Source organism: Chiloscyllium plagiosum, unplaced genomic scaffold (genome assembly GCF_004010195.1).
Source record: "Chiloscyllium plagiosum isolate BGI_BamShark_2017 unplaced genomic scaffold, ASM401019v2 scaf_9467, whole genome shotgun sequence".
NCBI classification, from domain to species: domain Eukaryota; kingdom Metazoa; phylum Chordata; class Chondrichthyes; order Orectolobiformes; family Hemiscylliidae; genus Chiloscyllium; species Chiloscyllium plagiosum.
In genome coordinates, this window is record NW_025214072.1 from 1 (window position 1) to 24388 (window position 24388).

General features: G+C 37.2%; 1 protein-coding gene across 1 annotated transcript; it reads left to right on the forward strand.

The window, feature by feature from the left end:
- Positions 1-1366: 1366 nt before the first annotated feature.
- LOC122547799 (cyclin-G-associated kinase-like) lies at positions 1367-22870 on the forward strand (the record flags this gene model as incomplete). The annotated part of the gene is made up of 8 exons (XM_043686379.1): positions 1367-1459; positions 4936-5103; positions 10127-10226; positions 12528-12645; positions 16299-16307; positions 19649-19698; positions 20683-20831; positions 22692-22870. Coding segments are annotated over exons 1-8 (866 nt in total), but the record flags the coding sequence as incomplete, so codon positions are not given.
- Between the last annotated feature and the right edge of the window lie 1518 nt (positions 22871-24388).

Consider the following 24388-nt stretch of genomic DNA (forward strand, 5'->3'; position numbering starts at 1 on the left):
AGAGAGAGATTCATATTTGTGGCTAATCTCAGCTTGCATTGCTTTAAAAGAATGAGTAGGGAAATGTCAACAGATTTTTCTTCATTTTTAGTTTTTGCTGAGTTTGTGAAATGAGAACTGTTATAAAAACCTGACTTGGTCTATTTTGTTACAACATGCCAAAGTGGCATGATGCTTAAATAATACTTAAATAACAAATTCCAGCTTAAGGTTGTTTTAATAAAATAACTTGAAATTACTTTTTATTGTTTAAGGCACGATGCTGCCATCTTTTTTAGATCTTTCTTTAGATTTGTAAAGTTTGTAGATGAAATATTTTTCTTGTTATATACTTTATTGTGATTAGGAATTTTTAGGAAGATTTTTATGCTTCAAGAGGAAACAAAACTTTGTCAACTGCGGAACATAACTATTTAGCTCTTTAATTCCACCATTTTGATAGCTCACAGTTTATCTGCAGCCTAAATCCAGTGATCAGTTGTTGGCTAGCAAGCAGGAGATTTTATATATTTGGATTTTCAGATGGCGTTTGACAGGGTACCACACATTAGGCTACTTAATGAGATAAGAGCCCATAATGTTGGAGGTGGCATATTAGCATGGTTAGAGATTGGCTAACTAACAGAGCGCAGAGAGTTGGTATAAGGAGAGAGCATTTTCAGGATAGCACCCTGTAACTAGTTGAGTGTCACAGAGATTGGTGCTGGGGCCATAATTATTTACATTATATATTAATGAATTAGGTGAGTAAACTGAATGTATTATGGCTAAGTTTGCAGATGACCAACAATACTGGAAGACAAGTGGTGAGGATGATGCAGAGAATCTGCAGTGAGATATGGACAAGTTAAAAGAATAGGCAAAAACTTGGCAGGTGCAAAATAACTTGGGGAAATGTGATGTTATGAACTTTGCGAGGATGGGTAGTGGAGTTGGATATTATTTTAATCGAGAAAGATGATAGTTAACTATAGAACAAAGTGATTTGGGAGTTCTTGTCTATGAATTAAAAAAAACTAGTATCCAAGTTTAGCAGATCATGGGGAAGACAAGTGAATGGAAAGGACTACAAGAATTAGGGAGATTTTGCTAAACCTATTCAAGGCACGAGTCAGACCACACCTGGAATACAATGAGCAGTTTTGTGTCTCTTAGCACTGGAATTAGGTGCAGTCCAAAGAAGGTTCACTGGGCTGATAACAAGTAGAGGGTACTGTCTTTTGAGGAGAGGCTGAGTAGACTGTGTTCATTGGAATATACACGAATGACCTTATTGAAACATTCATTCTTAGGGGACATGGCAAGGTAGATGCGGAAAGGTTGTCTTGGTCTTGAGGCTGGAGAAGGAGTAATGGAGAGCTAAGAAATGGCAGGGGAACTAAAGAGGTACATTGTATCAGTCTTTATGGTGGAAGACACCAGTAGCATACCAGAACTTCACAAAAGTCAGGGGGTAGAGGTGAGTATAGTGACCATTACTAAGGAGGAGGTGCTGGAGAAGCTGACAGATCTCAACATGATTAATCACCTGCACTTGATGGACTACGCCCCACGGTTCTAAATAACATAGCTGAGGAAGTTATGGAGGCATTGATGGTGATCTTTCAGGAATCTCTGGATTCAGGGAGAGTCCTAGAGGACCAGAAAGTAGCTAATTTAACAATGGTGTTTAAGAAGGGAGGGAGACACAAGACAGGAAATTATAGGCTAGTTAACCCGACCTTGGTGGTTGCTAAGATTTTAGAGTCCATTATTAAGGATGAGATTGCAGAGTACTTGGCAGTGCATGGTCAAATAGGGCTGAGTCAAGACACCTTTGACAAGGGGAGGTCATGTTTGACAAATCTGTTTGAATTCTTTGAGAAGGTAATTATCAAATTAAACCAAGGAGAGCCAGTTGGTGTGATCTGTTTGAATTTCCGAAGACGAGGTGCCACATGGGAGTCTGCTAAATAAGCTGAAAGCCCATGGTGTTAGAGGCAAGGTACTGGCATGAATAGAGGATTGGCTGATGGGCAGATTGCAGAGTGTGGAATACAGAGGTCTTTTTCAAGATGGCAGCTGGTGACTAGTGGAGTTCCGCAGGATTCTGTGTTGGGACCACTACTATTTACATTACAGAAACTGAAAGCATTGTTACTAGGTTTGAAAATGATACAAAGATAGGTGGATATGTATTATTGAGGTAGGATGTTGCAGAAGAACATGGACATGCCATGAGGTAGGCAAAGGATTGTCAGATGGAATACAGTGTGGCAAAATATGAGGTTATGCACTTACGAGATGTAGATTATTTTCTAAATGGGGAAAGGTTTTGGAAATTTATAGCACAAAGGGATTTAAGATCCTGGTTCAGGATTCTCTTACGGTTAACATGCGCGTTCATTTGGCAGTTAAGAAGGTAAATGCCGTGTTAGCATTGAATTTGAGACGGCTAGAATACAAGAGCAGGGATGTAGTACTAAGTCTGTATCAGGTTCTGGTGAGAACACATTTGAATTATGGTGGGCTCCGTATCTAAGGAAGGATGTGCTGGCATTAGAGGAGAGGTTTGAAAGAATGATCTGAGGTTTAAGGGCTTGTCATATGAGAACCAGTTTCGGGCTTCTGGGTCTGTATTCAATCTCATTGAAACTTAGAGAATACTGAGAAGCTTGGATGCAGTGTATGTTGAGTAGCTGTTTCTGCTAGTAGGAGAGACAGGACCTGAGGATACAGCCTCAGAGTGAAGAGACTACCCTTAAGAAGTGAGATGAGGGATTTTTTCAACCAGTGGATGGTGAATCTGTGGAAATCATTGCCGCAGAAGGCTGTGGAAGCCAAGTCATTGATTGTATCTAAGACAGAGATAGATTCTTGATTAGTAAGGGCATCATGGAATATGGGGAGAAGACAGGGCAATGGATTTGGGAAACATCAACCATGATCAAATGAAGGAGCAGACTCGATGGTCAAAATGACTCCAATTCTTCTCCTATATCTTATGGTCTTAAGAACCTGAGCACTGTGTACCATAGTTGCCAATGGTGGAGCAATTATTCAGGTGAATAGAGAAAAGTGCAAGAAGCCATAAATAGAGGAGTGCTTTTGTGGGGTTGGAGGAGACAGCACGGACAGAAATCAAACATGAACATTTTAAAATCAGTGCATTGCTTGTTCGAGAGCAAGTGTTGATCAGTCAACCATGGGGATTATGGAGAACAGAACTTGCTGAGAGTGTAGGTTTGTTCTGCAGAATTTCAGATGACCTCAATTTTATGGAGAATAGAATATGGGGCAACTGGGCAGGATTGTTGCAGAATCATGAGTCTAGAGGAAATGTAAGTGTGATTGGGTGTTTCAGGAGCAGATGAGCTGAAATAGCAGCAAAGCTGAATGATATTATAGAGTGGAAATAGGTGGTCTTTGTGATAGTGTGAATATGATGCTTGAAGCTCACCAGTGAAATGAATGATCTCTCGACCTCCTTGACTACTTTTTGCTCGCATAATTTAGTCTGTTTGTGGCCCTTTGTAAATTTCTGGTCCCATCCATATAACTCTGTGCTATTGACTTGATGTAATTTGCAAATCTGGTATGCAACTCTCAATTTCATTGTTCAGATCTTGAATATACCTGTGAAAAGCCAAGGCTCCAGTACAGATCCTTTGCGACTGCCACTTTTCACCTTCTGCCATTCAGAGAATGAACTGTTTTTTCCCACTTCATTCTTTCCTACTTCCTATCAGGGTTAGGCACAGTGGCTCACTGCTGCCTCACAGTCCAGGCACCAGAGTTCGATTCTCATCTTGGGTGATTGTGTGGAATTTGCACATACTCTGCAATCTGCGTGGGTTTCCTCTGAGTGCTCTGGTTTCCTCCCACAGTCCAAAGATATCCAGATTAGGTGGATTGGCCATGCTGAATTTTCCATGTTGCCCCAGGATGTGTAGGTTAGGTGAATTACCATGGAGAATGAAGGGTTAGAGGGATAGGATAGGATGAGATGCTGTTCAGAGGGTTGGTGTGGACTTGATGGGCTGAATGGCCTGCTCATGCCCTGTGGTGATTCTATGATCCTAATTGTTACCTTTGCTCTAAAGTTATTTCCAAGTCTGTGCACATTTTGTGCAAATCTTGTGCAAAACCAAATTAAATGCATTTCAAGAGTCTGTTTAACGAACATCCCTGTCCACAGTGCTATTCATGGCCCCAAAAGTTGAGTTACTTCTGATCCATATGCTAAGATCTTGGATCAGATATGCTATCCCTTTTTCTCTTAGTTGTGGGTAAACCTTTGGCTATTCCAAGCAGGGAAATGGAGTAATAAAAAATTGGCAGTATATTTAAAACAGGGTGGGACTGCAATCGAAACGTCGATTCTCCTGCTTCTCGGATGCTGCCTGGCCTGCTGTGGTTTTCCAGCACGACATTTTTCAACTCTGGTCACTTTTCATGTTTTGGTGTGATATATTACTGTTAATTTGTGCTTATTAAATATTCAGGGTACACTTTAGATCTGGAAAACACAATCCACACTGATGTTTGTGTGCAATGTTGCAGGAGTAATGAACTGTAAAAGATGCTGAGTCTCAATTTTCTGATCATTTCAGTGGAAAAGATCTCAATGTACTACTCATGTGAAAGCAAAGGAATTCTTCCAGTATCCTGGCTGACCAACACAGAGAAAGCAGATTGATAGGGTGTTATCTCTCTGCTGTTTTAAAACCTTGTCAGATGCAAGTTGAATGCAGAGTATGTCTCCGCCACAGTAGGCTGTATCTCAAAATTGTTCATTGTTGTGTATCACTATGAAACAGTCCAAGTATGGGAAGGACTGTATAAATACAATTGTACTTATTTTCATTTAAGCTGTGATTCCTAATTTGCAGCTAGTAAGTGGAATCTGTGGAGGAAATTAGAGTCCTAGTCTAATGTTTTAACCATATTTGTTAGTTCATATTGACTGAAGGTAGCATGATGACCTCGATATTCTTCCTTTTTGTTGTAGGTAATATGATGAAGGTAAATCCTGAAGAGCGATTGACTATCACAGAGGTTGTAAATCAACTGCAGGAGATCGCTGCTGCTAGGAATATTAATCTTAAATCCCCAATTACAGAGGTAAACATTCATCCTGGTTCTCAAAATTTATTGAAAGGCACATTCAAAAGAGAATTTGAATATAAACAGTTAAATGGACTATTGTATTAAATTGCTTAATTCCCTGGTTTATTTATTTTTGCTAATTAAAAAACAAAAATGTTTGAATGCAGGAAAACAGAAACCTTTGAGTGTGCTGCAGGTCATAATAGTTATGTTAAAAAGTGACAGGGATGGCATATGATATTACTGACCAAAGGCTTTGATAAGTTGATTTGCTGGATCATGTGTGTTAATAATCAGCTCATCAGCAACCAGAGCAATGATTAAAGTAAGCTGTTCACTCTATTACTTACATGGTTGCTGAGTATGTTCATTTGAGTCTGGTGTTTTAGGACTGAAAATATCAATTGATATGTATATGTTTTGATCTGATTGCAATGAAGGAGATGTCACTGTGATTTCCTCTGCTTTTGATATCTGAAAATAAGCTCACATCTTCAGTGTTTGAATGCAATGTAGATCTTCCTTGAAGATCAAGCCAGTGGTAAGATGATCTAATCACTATTTCATATGCTGTTTAGATGGTCTGATGGGCAGGTTTTGGTATATCGTCAGCTGTAAGAGTTGGAAGAATTGACACTTGTGATGTATGGCAACATCCGAGAAGCAGAAGAGTTGTTTTGGGCATTAGCCCTTTATCAGGACTGCCTGAAACATTGACTCCTGTTCCTCAGATACTGACTAACTTGCTGTGTTTTTCTAGTGCCACACTTTTCTGCTCTGAGTCTCCAGCATCTGCAGTCCTAACTTTCTCCTACTTGTGATGTATGATGTGTGAGTTATATGTACTTTAACATCTATAGTAGAGTTGAATAAATGGTATGTGGGTTTTGAACTGTGTGAATGAAGGTATTTTTGGAGCCACAGGTTTTTGAAATCGGTATATGAGAGTGTGTTTCTGGATGCTATTGGAGAATTATTTGTATTGGCAGAACTTTACGAGTCGACAGAGGAAACTTTGAAGAGTATTTGTCGGCTGTCACTTAGAATAATCAGTGACTGATGTTTGGCTTGTTTATGGAAACCTCCTGTAGCTTGGAAAGCTTTTGTTTCTGTTCTCAGAAGTCCTACTGGAAATTAGACATTTGAAACAATTTCTTGTAGAGAAAAGAGTTACCTTAAAAAGTTAGGAAATAGATTGCCTGAGTGTGAGCTTTAGTTTGGAAGTTTCAGATCAGAAGAGTTTGGTCAGAATCCTAAAGGGTCGTTTAAAGTTGAGAACCTCTAACCTTAGTTGTGTGAAATACTCCAGGAAGAGGCTATTGGACTGTCAAGACCTGGAATGAAAAGCACCAATTAAATTAAACTTATAGGGATGACAAAGACTTGAATTTTCTCTGGTATTTGATTACTGTAAAGGGCTACTGTTGGTATAGATGGAAAGTATATTTTAATTGTGTGTCTAAAATTTTTAAGTTGTCATATGTAATTAGCTTGGTTTATTTTATCTTTTCTTTTGCTTAAAAAACTTCTGTTTTATTGTTAAAACGAAATCTGTATCATTGCACCCTGGTCTTTCAGTGAAAGATTACCTCATTAAATTAAAAAAAAAACAAAATATGATCCATCATGCCAGATTTCAATTTAGGATTTGACTTGCCTAATACTCTATTAAGGAGTGAAACTGATCTGGAAGAGCCATTATGACCCAGTGAGCCACCTATTTGTGTAGCTGCATTGATTCTGTCTGGAGAGAATTTTGTTACCTAGACTGTCCTGTTGTCTGTCTGAAGTAGGTGTGTACAAGACAAGTAGTGTGAGTTGAATATGGGGAGATGATAGAGGTAAGAAGAGGGATTTCCACAAGGAAATAAATCTAGAAGTTTCCCTTTTTTTATTTTATCATTTCAGGTTTTAAAGGTAGAATAGCCAATTGCAGAAAAAAATAATGTTTTCTTAAGTTTAGGTTCCACTGGGGCCTTTAAGATCCTGACCTCATTGCAGGCTTGGTTCAAAAATATCCAAAAGAGCTGAATTCCTGAGCTGAGGTAGGACTGACTATCCTTGATATCAAGACTGGATGTGACCAAGAGTAGGATCCGAGAACTGTGGCATAACTGGAGTCAATGGGAGTCAGTTGCAAACTCTCCACTGGTTGGAGCCATACCTGGCTCAAAGGGACTTGGTGGTTGTTGTCAGAGTTTGGTCATCTTGGCTCCAGAATGTCTCTGCAGAAGATATGCAGGACAGGGTTCTAGGCCCAACCATCTTCAGCTTCTTCAAAGACCTTCCCTCCAACATAAAGTCAGAAGTAGGGATGCCTGCTGCTGATTGCATAATGTTCAGCAGTATTCATGACTCATCTGATTCTGAAGCAGTCCAAGTCCAAATGTAACAAAACAATATCAAGTGGTGAGTAAAGTTTACGCTGCATAAGTGCCAAGCAATGACCATTTTTAATGAAAGAGAATCTAACCATCATCCCTTGACTTTCAATGGCAATATCATTGGTGAATTCCCCACCTTCAACATCCTGGGCATTGACTAGAAACTCAGCTGACATAGTCACAATAAGTACTGTGGCTAAAAGAGCAGGCCAGAGGCTAGGATTTCTGCATTGAATAATTTATGACTCCCCAGAGCCGGCAGCCGTTAACAAAGCACAAGGCATGAGTGTGATGGAATACTCACCACTTGCCTAATGAATGCATATCCAACTTGAAGCTTGACACCATCCAGGACAAAGCAGTCCACTTGATAGGCATCATATCCACAAATATTCTGTCTCTACACCACTGATGCTTTGCAGCAACAGTGTACACCATCTACAAAATGCGGTACTGAAACTACACCAAGGCTCCTTGCATAGCACCAACGTATGACCATGATCATCTAGAAAACCAATGTCGCCATAGTTTCCACAAAGCTGTGCAGTTGCAGCCTGAGTGATGTTCTGCACTTGGTGATTGATGTTGACATGTTAAGAAAATTAGAGGAAACTCTGAACACCACCATCTGCAAGCTTCCCTCCAAGCTACTCACTGTCCTGACTTCTAAATATAATGCCAATCCTTCACTGTCACTGAGTCAAAATCCTGGAAAGGCATTGTGGGTCTACCTACAGCACATGGACTGCAGCAGTTCAAGAGGACAGCGCACCACCACTCTTTCAAGGGCCGCGGGGATAGGGCGATAGATGCTAGCCCTGCTCAATTCCCATTAGTAACCAAAAGAAAGATGGGAAAGATATGATTATCCACATACCATTTGTGACAGGCTTTTACCTTTTTTAAATTAATGGACTATTCCATTATTCTACATTCAGTATATTTACATGTGGTGTATCTGAATTGTGAAGGATGCGTTGTATTTACAGTCTGTTAATTTTTTATTCTGCTTCTCTATCTAAATTATTGAATCATCTGAATGGGGAGGGGTCTAGCTGTTAATGTGCCCCTCTAATCATTGTGTGACTGAATAGTCGCTGCAAAAGCATCGGGTTCACCCTGTTGCAGTGATATAAGGTGTTGTTCTTTCTTGTCATGTTTAAACAGCAGTTTATATTCTTTGTCATGCCCAAAATAATGGTTGAAAATTCTTAACATGTAGTTAATCATATGTATAGTTTTGCAAAGGTTATTGTAAATTGTTTTACGATCATCAATGTTGACTTCTGGTTTTGATGTGTTCACTGTTTTCAAGTACTTCAGTTATTTTTTCTGTTAGTTGGATTATTTTTGCTGTTGACTGTGTATCAATTTAGCTGGCTATTGACGTTCAATTCTAGATATGCATGCACAATATCGAATGAGAGCTGGCAATGATTACGTAATTTGGAATATCACAACAACCAGAAGTTTTATGGTATTCATTTTCTTGGCTCTTAATTTAAACTTAGACAGTGCTTGCACATTGATTGGCAGTTGTTGCAGAGTGTAAGTATCTCTCACGTACTCACTGATTTACTTTTTTTCTCTCCCACTCAACTGCTGAGGAAAAACAAATCAATTTTATATTGAAAGTATAGGCTTGTCTCTATCACCAAGTAAAGAAGTAGGATGAATATTGATGATGTACCTTGGTATCCCTCTCATGTAGAAAATGTGCTGTTTTAAATCTTTACTAGTTGGGTCAGGTACAAAACAAGCTGACCTTATAGCTTCATTTCCAGAATGCTAATGTGCTGGAATTGTTTTGAATGCCTGAATGTACTTGCTGGGAGGTAAAAACACCCTTTGGACCTTTGGAATAAATGCACTGAATCACAGCTTTGTGCAATCATTAATTTATTAATCCCAAAGAAAACCTTGAAAGGAATCCATTTCTGTGTCTCAGAGTACTGAATTGTACCAATGCTCCACTTACATGAAATCAATCCCACTTCACAGACTGATGCATTTTCTGTCCCACTTTAAATGGGACAATTCACATTTGTTGGTCAAAACGTATGTAATTCATGCACATTGGGTTTTATTGTGAATTGTTGTACAGTAAGAAATTGTAGCTATTTGCAGATATGACTAGTTAAAGGGATCAGTATAAAATTATTAAAGTTTGTCGTTTTATTGTTATTTGCCCAAACATAGAAATTATTTAGTTGGTAAATATGTTAGGTAAAAAACTGTGTTGAATTTTATAGAAGTGCAAGTGCTTGTTTTTTTTTTAAACTGTCTGTTTTACCATTTCTGATATGATTCTGAAGGTAATATGCTCATCTTAAAACTAATCACCTTAGATGTCAAGCAGGCATGGTGTAGTCAGCTGAATATACTGATCATGCTGGGCCTAAAGCCAAATTGGATATCTTGCTGGATCTGCTTGTAAGTGTAGGCAGCTGAGTATTGAGATAGAACTAACAGCAATGCCCTGTTTGTTCTGATGAGAATCGTTTTGGTTCTGTGACTCGATAGCAGAATAATTTGCAACTGGTTGCTAGGAATTTCTGTTTTCTTTGTTGTGCTGGTGTATGGATTATTCTTTCATGAGTCTGCTGCATTCTTATCTGAGAAGGATCACTTGTGATGGTTATCAATCCTTACAGCTCCTGGAGCAGAATGGAGGGGTGGCCAACAGTACGATGGCAAGTTCAGCGCCACAGTGGAACAAACCAGCAGGACATCTGAACAACATGCACAATGCAGGTATGTGACCTAGTTATTAACAAAGGAGGCATAAAGGAATCATGAATAAACTCTCCATTGTGCCATAGAAATATATCTAGTGCAGCATCACATAAATTCTGGTTAAAGCTGTACAATTTGTTTCAAATTGATGCCAACTCTAATCTTCTTGCAACTAAACTGGGTTTGGTCATTAAAATCCTGGTGTCTGATTCATTTAGGCTTACGATTGCTTCTTGGTTCTACAAGTCAGGAAGGGCATGTTGAAATCGGGTCACCAGCAAAATTATTGCTGATGTTATATTCTCATTTTGATTTGATCTTTCATGTTTATTGTGCTTCATGTTGCTGATTAATAGGCAAATTAACAAACCGGACAAGTTCTGGTTTGTTTCCCATTTGAAATTAGAATTACAATGACAGGCTCCACTCAATGGACTGATTAGCGTGTTAGAGAATATAGCGCTGTTAAATCATCCTAAAACTAAGATCACAATGCATGTTATTTATACTGGGCTTTTCAAAGAAGTCCAGTTATATTCCCTTCTCTTTCTGTCATGCTTCTTAGCGTAATGCAGTGGCAAAAACTGGACAATTGCGTATTGCTTTACATTACTATATTAAGCTGACCTCCGTTGAGATTTTAGCTGTTTTTTGAGCAAATTTTAAAAAGAACAGTCTTCATTCGGGTTCATAATTGAATTTTGAAGAAATTGGATAATTATGCAGTAAAGATTAAGTGCTTCATGAACATTTGATTTTAATACTGAGTAAAAATAAATGAGTAAAGGCCATTCGACTCCAGCATCAAAAGAAACTCTTCATTCCAAACAGAGATTGACTGTTTCAACAGTCTGTCTGATTGATTGTTTAATCAATGACATTAATTTGCGTTTAGGCTTCTTACCATGCGTGATCATAAAAGTGCTCTATGTACTTGAAGTAAAGTGAAAACCTTTTGCTTTTCCCAACCGAATATCTGTTAGATCAATCTAAAGCAACGTAAAAATGACTTTTAAAAAAAAAGCCAGTCTCTATCACTCTGACGTTTATAGTACAACAGTGGCAAGACTTGAAAAATGCTGAATCAGTATAAGTGGTTTGGGAACACAGTGGGTTGTAAAGTCACTTCACAAATGTGAGTCCTTACTTCTTTCTTCAATTACTTCAGTCATATTTAATCTGTAAATCCATTATTTGATTATTAATTAACACTTATTAATACATCTTGAAACATATTAATGAAATAAGTAATTAAGTGGGCTTGTATGCTGAACGGGCACATTGTGCTATAATTTCTCATATCTAGGATCCCTCTCTTATCCCAGCATCTTGTCTTTTAATTTTATTATGCTGCATCAAGAATGGTGAGCTAAATAAACAGAACTAAAAAAGTATATTGGTTTGTAATTTGGTAGAATGCACTAGGCAAAAAATATGTGTTTTCTGGTTGTCATCAATTCAGTACGATATCAGTCTATGTCTGCCTGGAAAGAGATGCTCCATTTTGTGCCACTGTGATCATTGTTATGAGAGGAAGGCTCGACATTAAACATCTCTAATTTCATTCAAATCAATAAGAGCCTATTTAGATATTTCTGAAAATTTATAGTTGTTGTTTTGGAAGTGTTACATTGACAACATCTGGTATAGTGCATAGGCTGTGCACTTGTTAACCACTCTTTCAATTGGCTTGTAGAATGCAAGTCAAACAAGTGGTCTTTGTGATTTTCCTGATGGGATGTATAGCATAATTTCATTAAAGGCCAAGGGACTTAGAGCTGTTTTGGCCAATTCTTTTGTATAAAACTTGGATTGCTTGGCCCATGCCGATATAAAAATACAGTTTATTTCAGAGATTTTTAACTTGTGAAATAGATTGAGTTACAATTGGAAATGTTAGTCTTCCAGTACAGTTGTTGGATTAAAAAGTGTGGCGCTGGAAAAGCACAGCTGGTCAGGCAGCATCTGAGGAACAGGAGAGTTGATGTTTTGAGCATTAGCTCTTCAACAGGAATGTGAAGAGTTTATGCTCGAAATGTTGACTCTCCTGCTCTTCAGATGCTGCCTGACTGGCTGTGCTTTTCCAGCACCACACTTTGTGACTCTGATCTCCATCATGAGGCATCCTCACTTTCTCCCAGTTATTGGGTTAGTTGATTATACAAGTTGACAAATATTTGGAAACACTCCAAAAAAAGCTTCATTATATCAAGAATATGTGCTAAGTAGAAGGCAGTTTGTAGGCAATGAGCAAAAGTGCACTTGGCAATTGAAGAGTTATTGGTACCTAATGGATTATCTGTTCACCTTATTCCTTAGGTGTTGAAAATGATGTATCGCATCATGGAGGGTTGCTTGATATTCTCAAAGGAGGCACGGAGCGCTTCCTGACTAACATCAAAGATACATCCTCAAAGATGATCCAGTCAGTTGCCAAGTAAGTCAAAACGGTTGCTGAGCAGATGTCTTACTACATATTCCCTAGGATCATAGAGTCGCTACATTTCACTATGACTGTCAGACATTCACTGCTTTTCACTGCGACTGTTCCGCAGAGTTACAACATTTTACTGCAGCTATTCCACTGAATTACTGCATTTCATTTTGACCATTTCACAGAATCACTGCATTTTACTGCAGCTGTTCCACAAAGTCACCCCATTTCATTGTGGCTGTTTCCACAGATTAACTGCATTCAACGCAACTGTTCCATGGAATTGCTATTTCTCTACAACTGTTCTGTCGGGTCACTACATTTCAATGTGACTATTCCAGAGAGTCACCACATTTTACTGTGACAGTTGCATGGAGTCACTACAATTCACTGCAGCTATTCCATAGAGTAACTACTTTTTGCTGCTGATGTTCCACAGAGTCACTACTGATGGACGCAAATGCTCTGTTGGTAAATTCCCAGGGATTAAAATGATAGTGAAATTCTTAGAACAATTAAATAGACTATCCCAGTAATGTTCTACTAAATGTTTTTCACATTTCCCTTTCCTATTGTAAGAATGTGTTCTTAGTTATTGGCAACTTTGGTAAGTTACTGCAGAATGAATGTTACTTCTTGCTAATCTGTTACTCTAGATACCAACTGTCGAATTGAGTTTTGCCTATCTTTTCATGGGTTAAATTTATTTATTGAATGAATTTTATTCACAGATTATTCTAATTTCAGCTATCTTTCTTTTGCATTATAGATTCTGTTGCATTGTCATTGTGAAATCTTTATCATTAATCACCTGTAGAGATTTCACTCAATGGCTACAGATATATTAGTACCCTTTCAAAAAAGCCAATTGTTATCAACAGACTACAAGATTAAATAGGCAAACTCATAGCATCTAACAGACCCAATGTAAATATCTATAAATATATCTTGTAGAACGAAGATTTTTTTTTCAAGAAGCATTGTACTTTAGTTGATGTAGTACTTGATTTGTAGAAGGGCAGATGGATAATACAGTAATACATATTAGAATGGGTCAGATGCACATGGAGGGCATCGGAGGTTCTTTTTTCAAACTTTGGTTGCACAACTGGTCCTGCATAACTCAGGACTGATCATGTTGTGTAATATCTGCTCATTGATGGGTTTTGATTGTTCTTTTGGATCATGTTTTAAGGACTCAAATAAAAATGACAAGTAATTGCTTGGTAGTACAGAATATAAAAATTGTTGAAAAGAGACATGAAGTTAATGCTTTTTGTCTTGATTTTATTCAGACTGAAATTCAAGAGAAACAACTTTAGAAAGGAAACATTAATTTACTCATTATGAGAAGAGGGTTACGATTGGCTGGACTATCATTGGCATGGAGATCTGGCAGGAACTGCTGCCTCTCAGTCTTGGCTAACTGTTAAATTCAAATAGGCAAGTCAACTCTGATTGAAAGTTGCCATGGGTGTGGATCAAGGAACAGGTGATGCTAGCTGTTTCATGCTGACATTTTGCAGTTAACACACTAGTTATATTCTCAGTTAACAGGATCCTGCTTCAAGCCAAAATGATATTCTGCCAGTCACACAAGTGAATAATGAGGTGGTATGACTTTCAGTGTTGGTGTGATGTAAGTCATGCCTCCCAACAATGTCAGACACACCGCATCCCTTTGATTGTCCACAGAAGGCAGTGTATCGGTTGCCTTTGCTTGTGAAACTCAGAACTTAGTGTCAATCATTTTGATTTGTTTCTGTTCTTGGGCATCATTTGCCGAATAATCCTGACTGTACTACGAATTGCACCAGAAACCAATTTGAAATTCAGTCTGCCTGGGAGCATTTTTATGTGCCAGAAGCTGCAGATGTTCTCATACAGTGCTCGGTTCTTGGTAGAAAAAAGAAATATGTCTACACATTGTGCCTTTTTCAATGAGGAAAATAAAAAATTACCCAAACCCTACTGCTATCCCTGGCAAAGCCTTGCCAACTCCGTCAACTTGTCTGGTTTGAAGGTAATCAGGTAATGCAATTGACAATGGACTGTTCCTGCCACATTTCCATGCTCAACCGTAGCTCAATCAGTCCGCATTCTGTCCTCATGCTGCATGTATTATTTCTTTTTGGAATTTAGTGTTGTAAAGGGCTTGAGAAAAGTTAGGAAGTAGTTATAGGATGTGACTAATAAGACTAGTCGAGTTCTATCCTTTATAATGAAAGAATTTGAAAGTAAAAGTAAGCATGTTATGCTTCAGTTATACAGCACATTAATGAGACCACATCTTGAATACTGTGGAGAGTTTTGGTTTGCTTATTTAAGAAAAGATATATATTTGTTAGATGTGGTTCCCAGGAGGTTTGCTAAATTGATAACTGGAATGACCAGGTTGTCTTGTGAGGAAAGACCTGGACAGACTTAGTTTGTTTTTACTGGCATTTAGAAGTGAGGGGTGACTTGACTAAATTATATAAGATCCTGAATAGTTTTGACATGTGGATGTGGCAATGATGTTTCCCCTTGAGGGTGAGTCCAGTAAAAATTGGCACAAATTTTACTTTAGAGGTTGCCACTTTAGAACAGAGATGAGATTTTTTTTATTCCAGAAAGTCAAGCAACTTTGAAATTCTCTGCCCCACAGGATGGTGGAATTAGGGTCATTGCATGTTTTTAAAGTGGAGAGAGGTAGATTTTGTTAGCCGATGGAATGAAAATATATCAGAGGTAGATAGAAATGTACAGTTTGAAATGCAGACAGATTAGCCATGACCTTATTCAGTGATGGAGCAGTGCAAGGGGCCAAATGGCTGACATCTGCTCATAGTTCGTTTGTTTGTAAAGTTGGTTTTCTTGCTATGAGTGTAAGATGAAAAGCCTTGGCATCATATCTTTTTTTTTAAGCAAATTAAGTGATAGAGCAGAGAAAATGATTTTATGTTTGATTTATTTGTATCTCACTAGCATTTAAATAATTGCTATATTTTTGATAAAATTCAGAGTAAAATGTAGTTTGAATTTAGCCTTTTGAAACAAGTGTAATCAAGTCAATTCATGCTGCACCATCTTGCCCAATTTCAAACTATGAAAGCAGAAATGTTTACAGCTACTTTGCTAAAGTATGTGGGTGGAGGCATGTGAAGACAGAACTGTGAGAATAAGTTAGAACTTTCTTTTTTCCACCTCCTCAATATTTTCTTTCTGCTTGACCTTTTTTATTCCCACCCATTAATATATTAATTATTATTGTTGTTCATAGTTAAGGCTAGTGTTCTGCTGATAAGTCAACACACATGATAAAAAAAATCTGAAAAGAATACTTGGTTTCTATTTGCTTTCCTCATTTGATGACAGTCCATTCGAGAGCCATGTTTGCCATCTCTAAAATTGGAGGTGTCAATCAAAATAACATAATTTATATTGTCCATACTAAATGCATTGTTCCAGTTGGCAGGACAATTAAGTTGATATTTGCATTTCTTTTCCTTTTGCTTGGATTGTATTTTGTTTTACATTTAGTTATTTTTATTTAGTTTATTGGTGAATATCATGCACTTTTTGTTTCTCATTGCGAATGTTGCTGCTTATTACTGTTGGTGTTTTGAGAATTCACTCAATTTTTTTCTTCCTTAACATCTCTGTGCCTCTGGTAGCAATCCCAGGTAAATATTTTAGTTCCTCTGTGTGCTGCTAAGCTATGATTTGTAATAACTGGATTTTGCACTCTTTTTGGTGTTAATGAACTGTTCTGCCTGAAATTGAAATCTCAAGAGATGTTTGCATGTGTCATGTTGTGAATGCCTACAATTTAAACTCTCTTCACTTAGATTTGTATATTAGAGATAAGTGACAGAAGCAAGAAATAGGCTGGTTTCACCAATTTGCAAATTGTAACTGACCTTGAATTCTTTATTGTGTTTATGAGTCGCTGATCTCTTTAAAAAGTTCTTAGTCAACAGTTTAAGTTGCCTTGATTGGGCATATACAGATGTAGATTTATGAGAAAGATCCCACGTTTTTGCTTATTCTCCGTTTTGTAGTTTTGAATTATTTTGCACTGTTGTAGAGAATTTTGGATTGATGAATTGTGCAATTGTAATTTTGAGCGTCCATCATCAGTATCAGGCAGCTCTGATAAGTAATTCAAACAGAACAGTTTTGATATGAAATCAGGCTGATTGCACTAGTCAGTTTTGACAGTCTTTGCTGTTGCGAGAGTCAAATATTCTGATCTTCATTGTAAAATAATATTGAAGACTAGGAATAGTTTACAAGTTGCATAAAGTTTTTGACATTTTACAGCCACATTATTTAGAAGATTTAAAGTTCATGATTTAAAAAAAACATATCAATGCATTACCAAGACGTCTGCTTCTTTAATCTAGTTACTAGAGAGTCTAATTGTGTTACTGTGCCATTTTCTGTATATATTGTAGCAATTAAGTATAATTTTTATGAACTGTGCCAGGGTCTGTAAAATTTAAAATTGAGTTTAGTTCTATGTATCTGACGCTGTTATGGCTTGCATTTGCAGTTAATGTTGCCTGTTTTAAATACATAAAATGCAGTGTTAAAAATAGAACCCTGTAGGGTTGAGAAGCTTTGTGTTGTTCACCTTTTATGTATGCTGTGCCTTCACGTGTAATTAGCCTTTCAGAACTAATTATCTTGCATTTTTGACTGGTTTTGTTCAAGATCTGTTTTATCTTTGTTGACTTTTTAAGCATGATTTTGCACATTCTGGTAAGCTTTGAATCCAATGTGTTGGATTCAGCGTTTCTGTTTTATACTGAGCAACAATATCAAATACAGTGCCTTTTCGTGACTTTTTTTGGAGGATAAAAGTAAAAATGAATGGTTACCAAGCTGTGATTGTAGATTGGAGCTGATGAGTTTGCAACATCTTATAGTTTCTCATTCCCTTTCGAGACAGGAGATCAATGAGGTTCTCTTTTCAAAGAGATCTAACATAATTTTATACTGTCTTGACAGAAGCTGGTAGGTGAAATGAACCCTCAGTTTTGCTCAACTTGCAACTTCTATCATGATGTAGGATGCCATTAACTGCACACAGATTGTTTTTTGGGTGCCACATGTCATATATGAGAGTGCGGTGCTGGAAAAGCACAGGTCAGGCAGCATCTGAGGAGCAGGAAAATCGACGTTTTGGGCCGGAGCCCTTCATTAGGAATGAGACTTCAATCATCATTCCTGATGAAGGGTCTGGCCTGAAACGTCGATTTTCCTGTTCCTCGGATGCTGCCTGACCTGCTGTGCGTTTCCAGCACCATACTCTCAACTCTGATCTCCAGCATCTGCAGACCTCACTGTCTCTCACATGTCATATATGCTGTGTAATGGAACTAACGGGGATTTCACTCATTCACTTCAGCTGTTGTGTATCAATTGATAGTGAAATATGCAGCTCAATATCTTGGCAGCAGTCATGATGCTCTTATTCTGTGGAGGTCTGTTGTGCCCGATACAATTGAATGCCAATAGCAAACCAAATACTGGTTACGGGACGACATGGATTGCTCATGATTTTGAATGATACCTAATCTCCCCAACCCACTTCCCACTGGCAGAGCCACATCAACTGATCGACTGGTGTCCTTTGAACCACTCCCTTTTATTTGTCATTATGAAGGCTCATGAGCAGTTGCCTGGGTGGCAGTCTTCACACTTGAGCTTCTTAACATCATAACAGCTATTTCAAACATCATTTTTCAGTATGCAGAAGCAATGTGGAAATATAGGACATTCATAGATACAAAAATATCTCCCGTTCAACATTTTGGAGTTCATTGTCATCAAATAAATACATCATATACTGCTCCCACCCCCCCCCCACTCAAAGGATATGTGTTAAAAAATAATACTTTATAACCTGTTCCTTTAAAGTTATTTTGTCACTTATTACTAGTGACAACTGATATATTTTATTGAATGAACTGCTGAAAAATTGCAAGCTGGTTTAAATATTAGATGATGGCGCATCTGCTCCTCAAAGCTATCTCTTACCTTTGTTCTTCACTTGTGATACCCTTATCGATAAAAAAAGTCTGTTGATCTCTGTCTCTAAAATTGCCCCTTGTTCCAGTATCCACAGTCTTGGTGAAGTGGAGTGGTGGTGGCTCAGTTTCATTATTATCTGTGACAGAGGGCCTGCCCTGAAAGGACATATTTCTGCCAGATGGCACTTGGAATGTTGTGTGCAAACACTTATGGAATACTGCAGAGAGAACTCCTATTTAGGGTCAGTCTGAGGACCAGAATTACGTTTGACACGTATGACCTCGAAATTTTGTATTGGAAGCAAAGTTTAAGAGTGGCACAAAACTTAGAAATGTCGTAACCAATAAGCCGAATATTAACAGACACCAGGAAGATATAAACTGGCGAGTTGGATAGAACACAAGGCAACTAAATTTAATGCAGAGATGGATAAAGTCATACATTTTAGGAGTAAGAAGAAGAAAGGAGAATCTAAACTCTGTGGTGCATGTTTAAAAGAGTGCAGGAATGGAGAGCTGGAGGTTCGCACACATGAGCTAAGGTAGTTTGTCTAATAGTAGAGAGAATGGGTTTTTCAAAAATAGATATAGAATAGGTTCTGTCATAACTCAAATGAAAATTAGATGTATATTTGGTAAACATTAATTTGCAAGCATACCCTGTATTTATTGCTATCACGTGTTTTTATTTTGGCTTCTTGTCCAAGGGTATTTAGCTTCACGTTATTTGCCTGTAAAGATAGTGGTTGCAGATTGTCTAATAATTGTCAAAACTGAATTGGATATATACCTGAAAGGGAACGAGTAGTCGGGATATGAGGGGAAAGGGCAGGGAATGGGACTAGCTGGAAGATGCAGTGATTCAGTACAGACACGATGGGCTGATCTGCACCCTTGTGTGCAATTTCAACAGTTGAACTGTATCTCTTACTCTTCCCTACTGTGCAATCTATTCTTATTTGCTGTTTCTATGTTTTTTTGACTAGCTATGCTAAAGGAGATTTGGACATTTCATATATTACATCAAGAATAGCCGGTAAGTAAGAAAATCTTTCTGTTTCAGGATAAAGTTTGCATGCATATGAATAAGCCTGTCTGATAAAGGTCAATGAGCAGTACGTTACTTTTCTTCTAGAAGCCAACTGAGAATCACTTGTTCATTCCTAGATTTTGTGGCGCAACTAACTGTATTATCTCATTTCACATTTTGTTAAACATTATAAATTTAAAAATGCAGAAGTGAACTTTAGAATTGTTGAAACAAAAGCAGAATTGCTGAAGAAACTCAGCAGGTCTGCTGGCATCAGTGGAGAGAAAACAGTCAATGTTTCGGGCATAGTGACCCTTCTTTTGAATGAGTTCTAGACCTGAAATGTTGACTCTTCTTTCTCTCTACAAAAGCTGCCAGGCTGGCTGAGTTTCTACAACAATTTTTGTTTCAAATTTCCAGCATATTTTTTTTGTTTAGAATTGTTGATCCTGTTTAGAATATTTTAAAACAAAATTTGATTGTCAAAGTTCCAGTGTCCATCACACTTTGACAAAATGTGGGAAATTGTTTAAAAAATAAAATACTTGTTGATTTTGCAATGTGCTGTTCTAATATTTCCAACTATGTTATATATTTTGTCTGGTTTACTTTGAAATCTTGAACGGACGATTCTTATTTCTCTGTTGCTTATGCAACATGTGACCACCTAGTAGGTCCAAAGGAAATTAGTGGGAAATGTTCTTGAAAATACACAATCATTTATAAATTACATGATTTACAGAAAACCACACTTAAAGGTTGATCAACAATAAGCAGGCTTGAATTAGCTCATTAAATGTTGAGCAATAATTACAGCATAGCATTCTAATTACAAATTTCACATGGATCTTTTCTACAGAGAATAATAAAACACTGGGGAGTACAGCCAGTAACCTAATTAAGGAGTTCTGATGTCATTTGAATTAATTGTAATTTGATATCATGCAGGTCTATGCTTAGAATTTGTACTGTATTATATTTTTCCCCCAGTTATGTCATTTCCAGCTGAAGGTGTTGAGTCTGCAATCAAAAACAACATTGAAGATGTTAGATTGTTTCTGGATTCCCGCCATCCAGGACATTATGCAGTATACAATCTATCACAACGAACCTACAGATCCTCCAAATTCCATAACAGAGTATGTTTTAACAAATCTAAAAAGTGAATTGAAATTAGCTGACTTCAATGCACTGTTTAACTTTGTATTCTTCAGTTTAAATTTTTTCCACAAAAACCTCATTATTTTGACAGATTTGAATGATGATGTGTAATTAATGATTGTTTCTGTCATTTATATGTTATGTAACTCAGTTCAATGTGTTTGTATGTGTGGTATGACTGTAGCTATTCAGTTAAACTTTTTCTATAAATGAAAGGCCACTGATTAAAGTGGACAGCATTCAGTTGGACACCTTTGTATGTGGGAATTATTCAGCCAAATTGTTTTCAAACCTCCATTTACAGTAGTGCCTCTTTTTAAAGTGACCATGCTGGTAAAGACCTTAACACCATGCTGCATGTCATGTCTTGAGAAATGTTAGGAAAATCAAAACAGCATACTAGTTTATTGCATTGAATGAAAATACTTTAACATTATTTTAGATTTTGAATGAAATGTTATACCATTAAATTTCACTTGGTAGTTTGGGCAAGAATATGTCTAAAACTAGCGTTTTATACTTTTAATAAAGGCAAGGATGTGAAGATGGAGCTGGATAAGGGAAACTGGGAAAATAGGTTAAATGTTGGTTAGTGCAAACACAGTGACAGCCTTTTGAGATATTTCATAATGTTAAGCAAAGTTCTCGGCAGAGAATGCACAATCTGTAGCGAATTAAAAAAGTTAACAATAGTGTCAAATTGAAGAAAAGGGTGTATACTCTGTAGAGTTTTAGGGTAGGTCAGAAAGTTGTTCAGAATTCTAAAAAAGCGGCAAGAAATGGTGGAAAAAGCATCAAGGAAGAGGAAATCAGAGTACTAAGTCTTTCCTTTAAGTTGGGGAGAAAGTGAGGACTGCAGATGCTGGAGATCAGAGCTGAAAATGTGTTACTGGAAAAGCGCAGCAGGTCATTTTGTTTTAACATTCTTTTCACAGTCCCAGCTTACCTTTATTATTTCAGCTAGGAATGCACAGTGCTACACTTATTGTAAACCATTTCAAATTGTACATTAGATTTAGACAAAACCTATCTCAGATTTGAACATTGGTTCCTATGACAACCAATAATTTACTAAAAGTCATGTCACTTCACATTGTGAATTTCAAGAAGGTAGTGCAAACTTTAAGTGATGGGCAAGAGTTTGTGAAAAAAAACTTGGTAGTAGTCTAGAAACAGTTTCTTTAATGATTTAAAAAGAAAATGAGTAATCAAAGTGGGTGTTTATTCTCTAGAGAATGAATCTGAGGAATTAATAATGGAAAACAAGGAAATGGTGGAAACCTCAAGCAAGTGTATTCTCTGTAGGTGACTTCGAAGTTCTCCCAAAGATGCTTGAAAATCAAAAAGATGAAGTAGACAAAAGAAATTAACCCAATTAGAATTGCGTCAAAAGGTTTACTAAGAAAGCTTTGAGAAATAAATCATGCTGTGGGATATCCATCTGAAAGGAAAGATGGAGGTTTCAGTTTCATGTCTTATCTGAAAAGCAGCATTTCTGATAGTGCAGCACTTCCTCACCACTCCGCTGAAGTGTCAGCTGGAGTTTGTGATCATGATGCTGAAGTTAGATTGGGATTCTCAAACATTCTAACTATAAAGGCACATAAGTGCCTCTCCAAAGAAAAAGACTCCACTGGTTCAAACTTAAATGTACATCTTTTTGTGTAAATATGCTTTAACTTGATGATTAAATAAAATTAGCTTCATTAAATTAAGCTGATAAAAATATTTAGGATTCAATTTACATATTTATATTTAGTCATGAAGCTGTAATTTAGATTTTATTAAAATTCATGAATATTTCATAAAAACATTTGCTCTGTTTTTAATAAATGTAGGTTTCTGAATGTGGCTGGCCTGCACGTCGTGCCCCGAGTCTACAAAACCTGTACAATATTTGCAGGAATATGCACTTATGGCTGAAACAAGATCAGAAGAATATTTGTGTTGTTCATTGCCTTGTAAGTTGCGTACAAGTGTGTTTATGTGAGACATTAAAAGTCATTGTTGGAAAAGGGTAATTGTACAAATACTTATAAGATAGCTTAAAAAATTTTTTTTCATTTTGTTTAAACTTGTCGAGTAAGGCATTTCAACCTCAAAATAAGTTAAATCAAGAAGTAACTGTTCATATAGAGTGCTAGATATGGATCTCTACACAGTAGTGGAAGCAATAGCCCTGAAATAATGTAAGAAATAATTAAATGTGACAGTTGAAGAGTTGTAGCTTTTTTGCTGATTGTAAGAATTGAGATGAACTAATAAGTGTTCTGAAACGTAAGTAACTTTTGAAAATTACAATAATCCAATATAAATAATTTATTTCTAAGGAAGTGAAGGACAATTTATGTCATGTTTAATTTCTATATTGTTCCTTGTGCAGGAAGCCATCTCATACCTCAAAATACGCAAAGGAGAAAATAATTAGATTTTAAGCAGGAGGCAAGATAGGTGAGAGGAGAGGCAAAGGTTTAATTGATGTTTGCAGCTGTTTTAAAAGCAGGATAAAGGTCGATAACCCAGAAGGAATTCAAATAAAATTCAGCAGATAGATAATAGCAGAATAAGTGAACACAAACGGTGGAACACAGTGAATGAGCAGGCGTGAGAAGCTTAGAGTGAGAGGATTAAGAGTGCATATTTAATTCGTATGGCAAGAGAATATCACTAAGGTGAGGCAAGACAAGGATAGAAGCATATTTGAAAGTGAGAGCAAGAGCACAAATGCTACCTTTGCCTAGCTACTATCACTTCTGAAGAAGGGTCACTGGACTTGAAATGTTAACTCTGTTTTCTCTCCATAGATGCTGCCTGACTTGCTGAGTTTCTCCAGCAATTTCTTTTTTTGTTCAAGAAATTTGAAATCTGTTTGCTGGGGTTTTGAGTTGTAATGCTTGGAAAAGATCGAGTTGATGAGAGCGCAGAACTTTGTGAGAAATAAACCATAGTATTGGATTACATTCACACCTCTAGAGTACAGGGGCAGTGAACCTGACCAGAAGACTTCGAAAAGTTGGATGTTTAGGTGTTAAGGATATGGATTTGCTCTTGAAGGAGACAATGGCAATTGCTTTTGTGGCAGTGGAAGGGAAATAGTTTTAGTACAAAGTGGATATAAATAAGACAAATCTGGTTGATCGGTATGGTACGACTTTATGCTTTCTGACAAGTCTTTGGATGGTAGTTGTGAAGTTTGAGCAAGTCCTAGCTGTAAAAGTACTAACTATATGAATACTGCCAGTACTGACTAGGCAGATTTAATAGAGGAAATAAAATGGCTGAATTGGTGTTATTTTTATATTTACAAAACTTTGGTTTATAGAAACTGTTAGGTAATTGATATAATGTATTTAAATTAGGTTTTCTGAGACTTGGGATTGATATAATCTTTGATCAAAAGTGTGGCACTGGAAAAGCACAGAAGGTCAGGCAGCATCCAAGGAGTAGGAGAGTTGAGGTTTCGGACATAAGCCCTTCATCAGGAATGAAGGGCTGATGAAGGGCTTATGCCCGAAACATCGACTCTCCTGCTCCT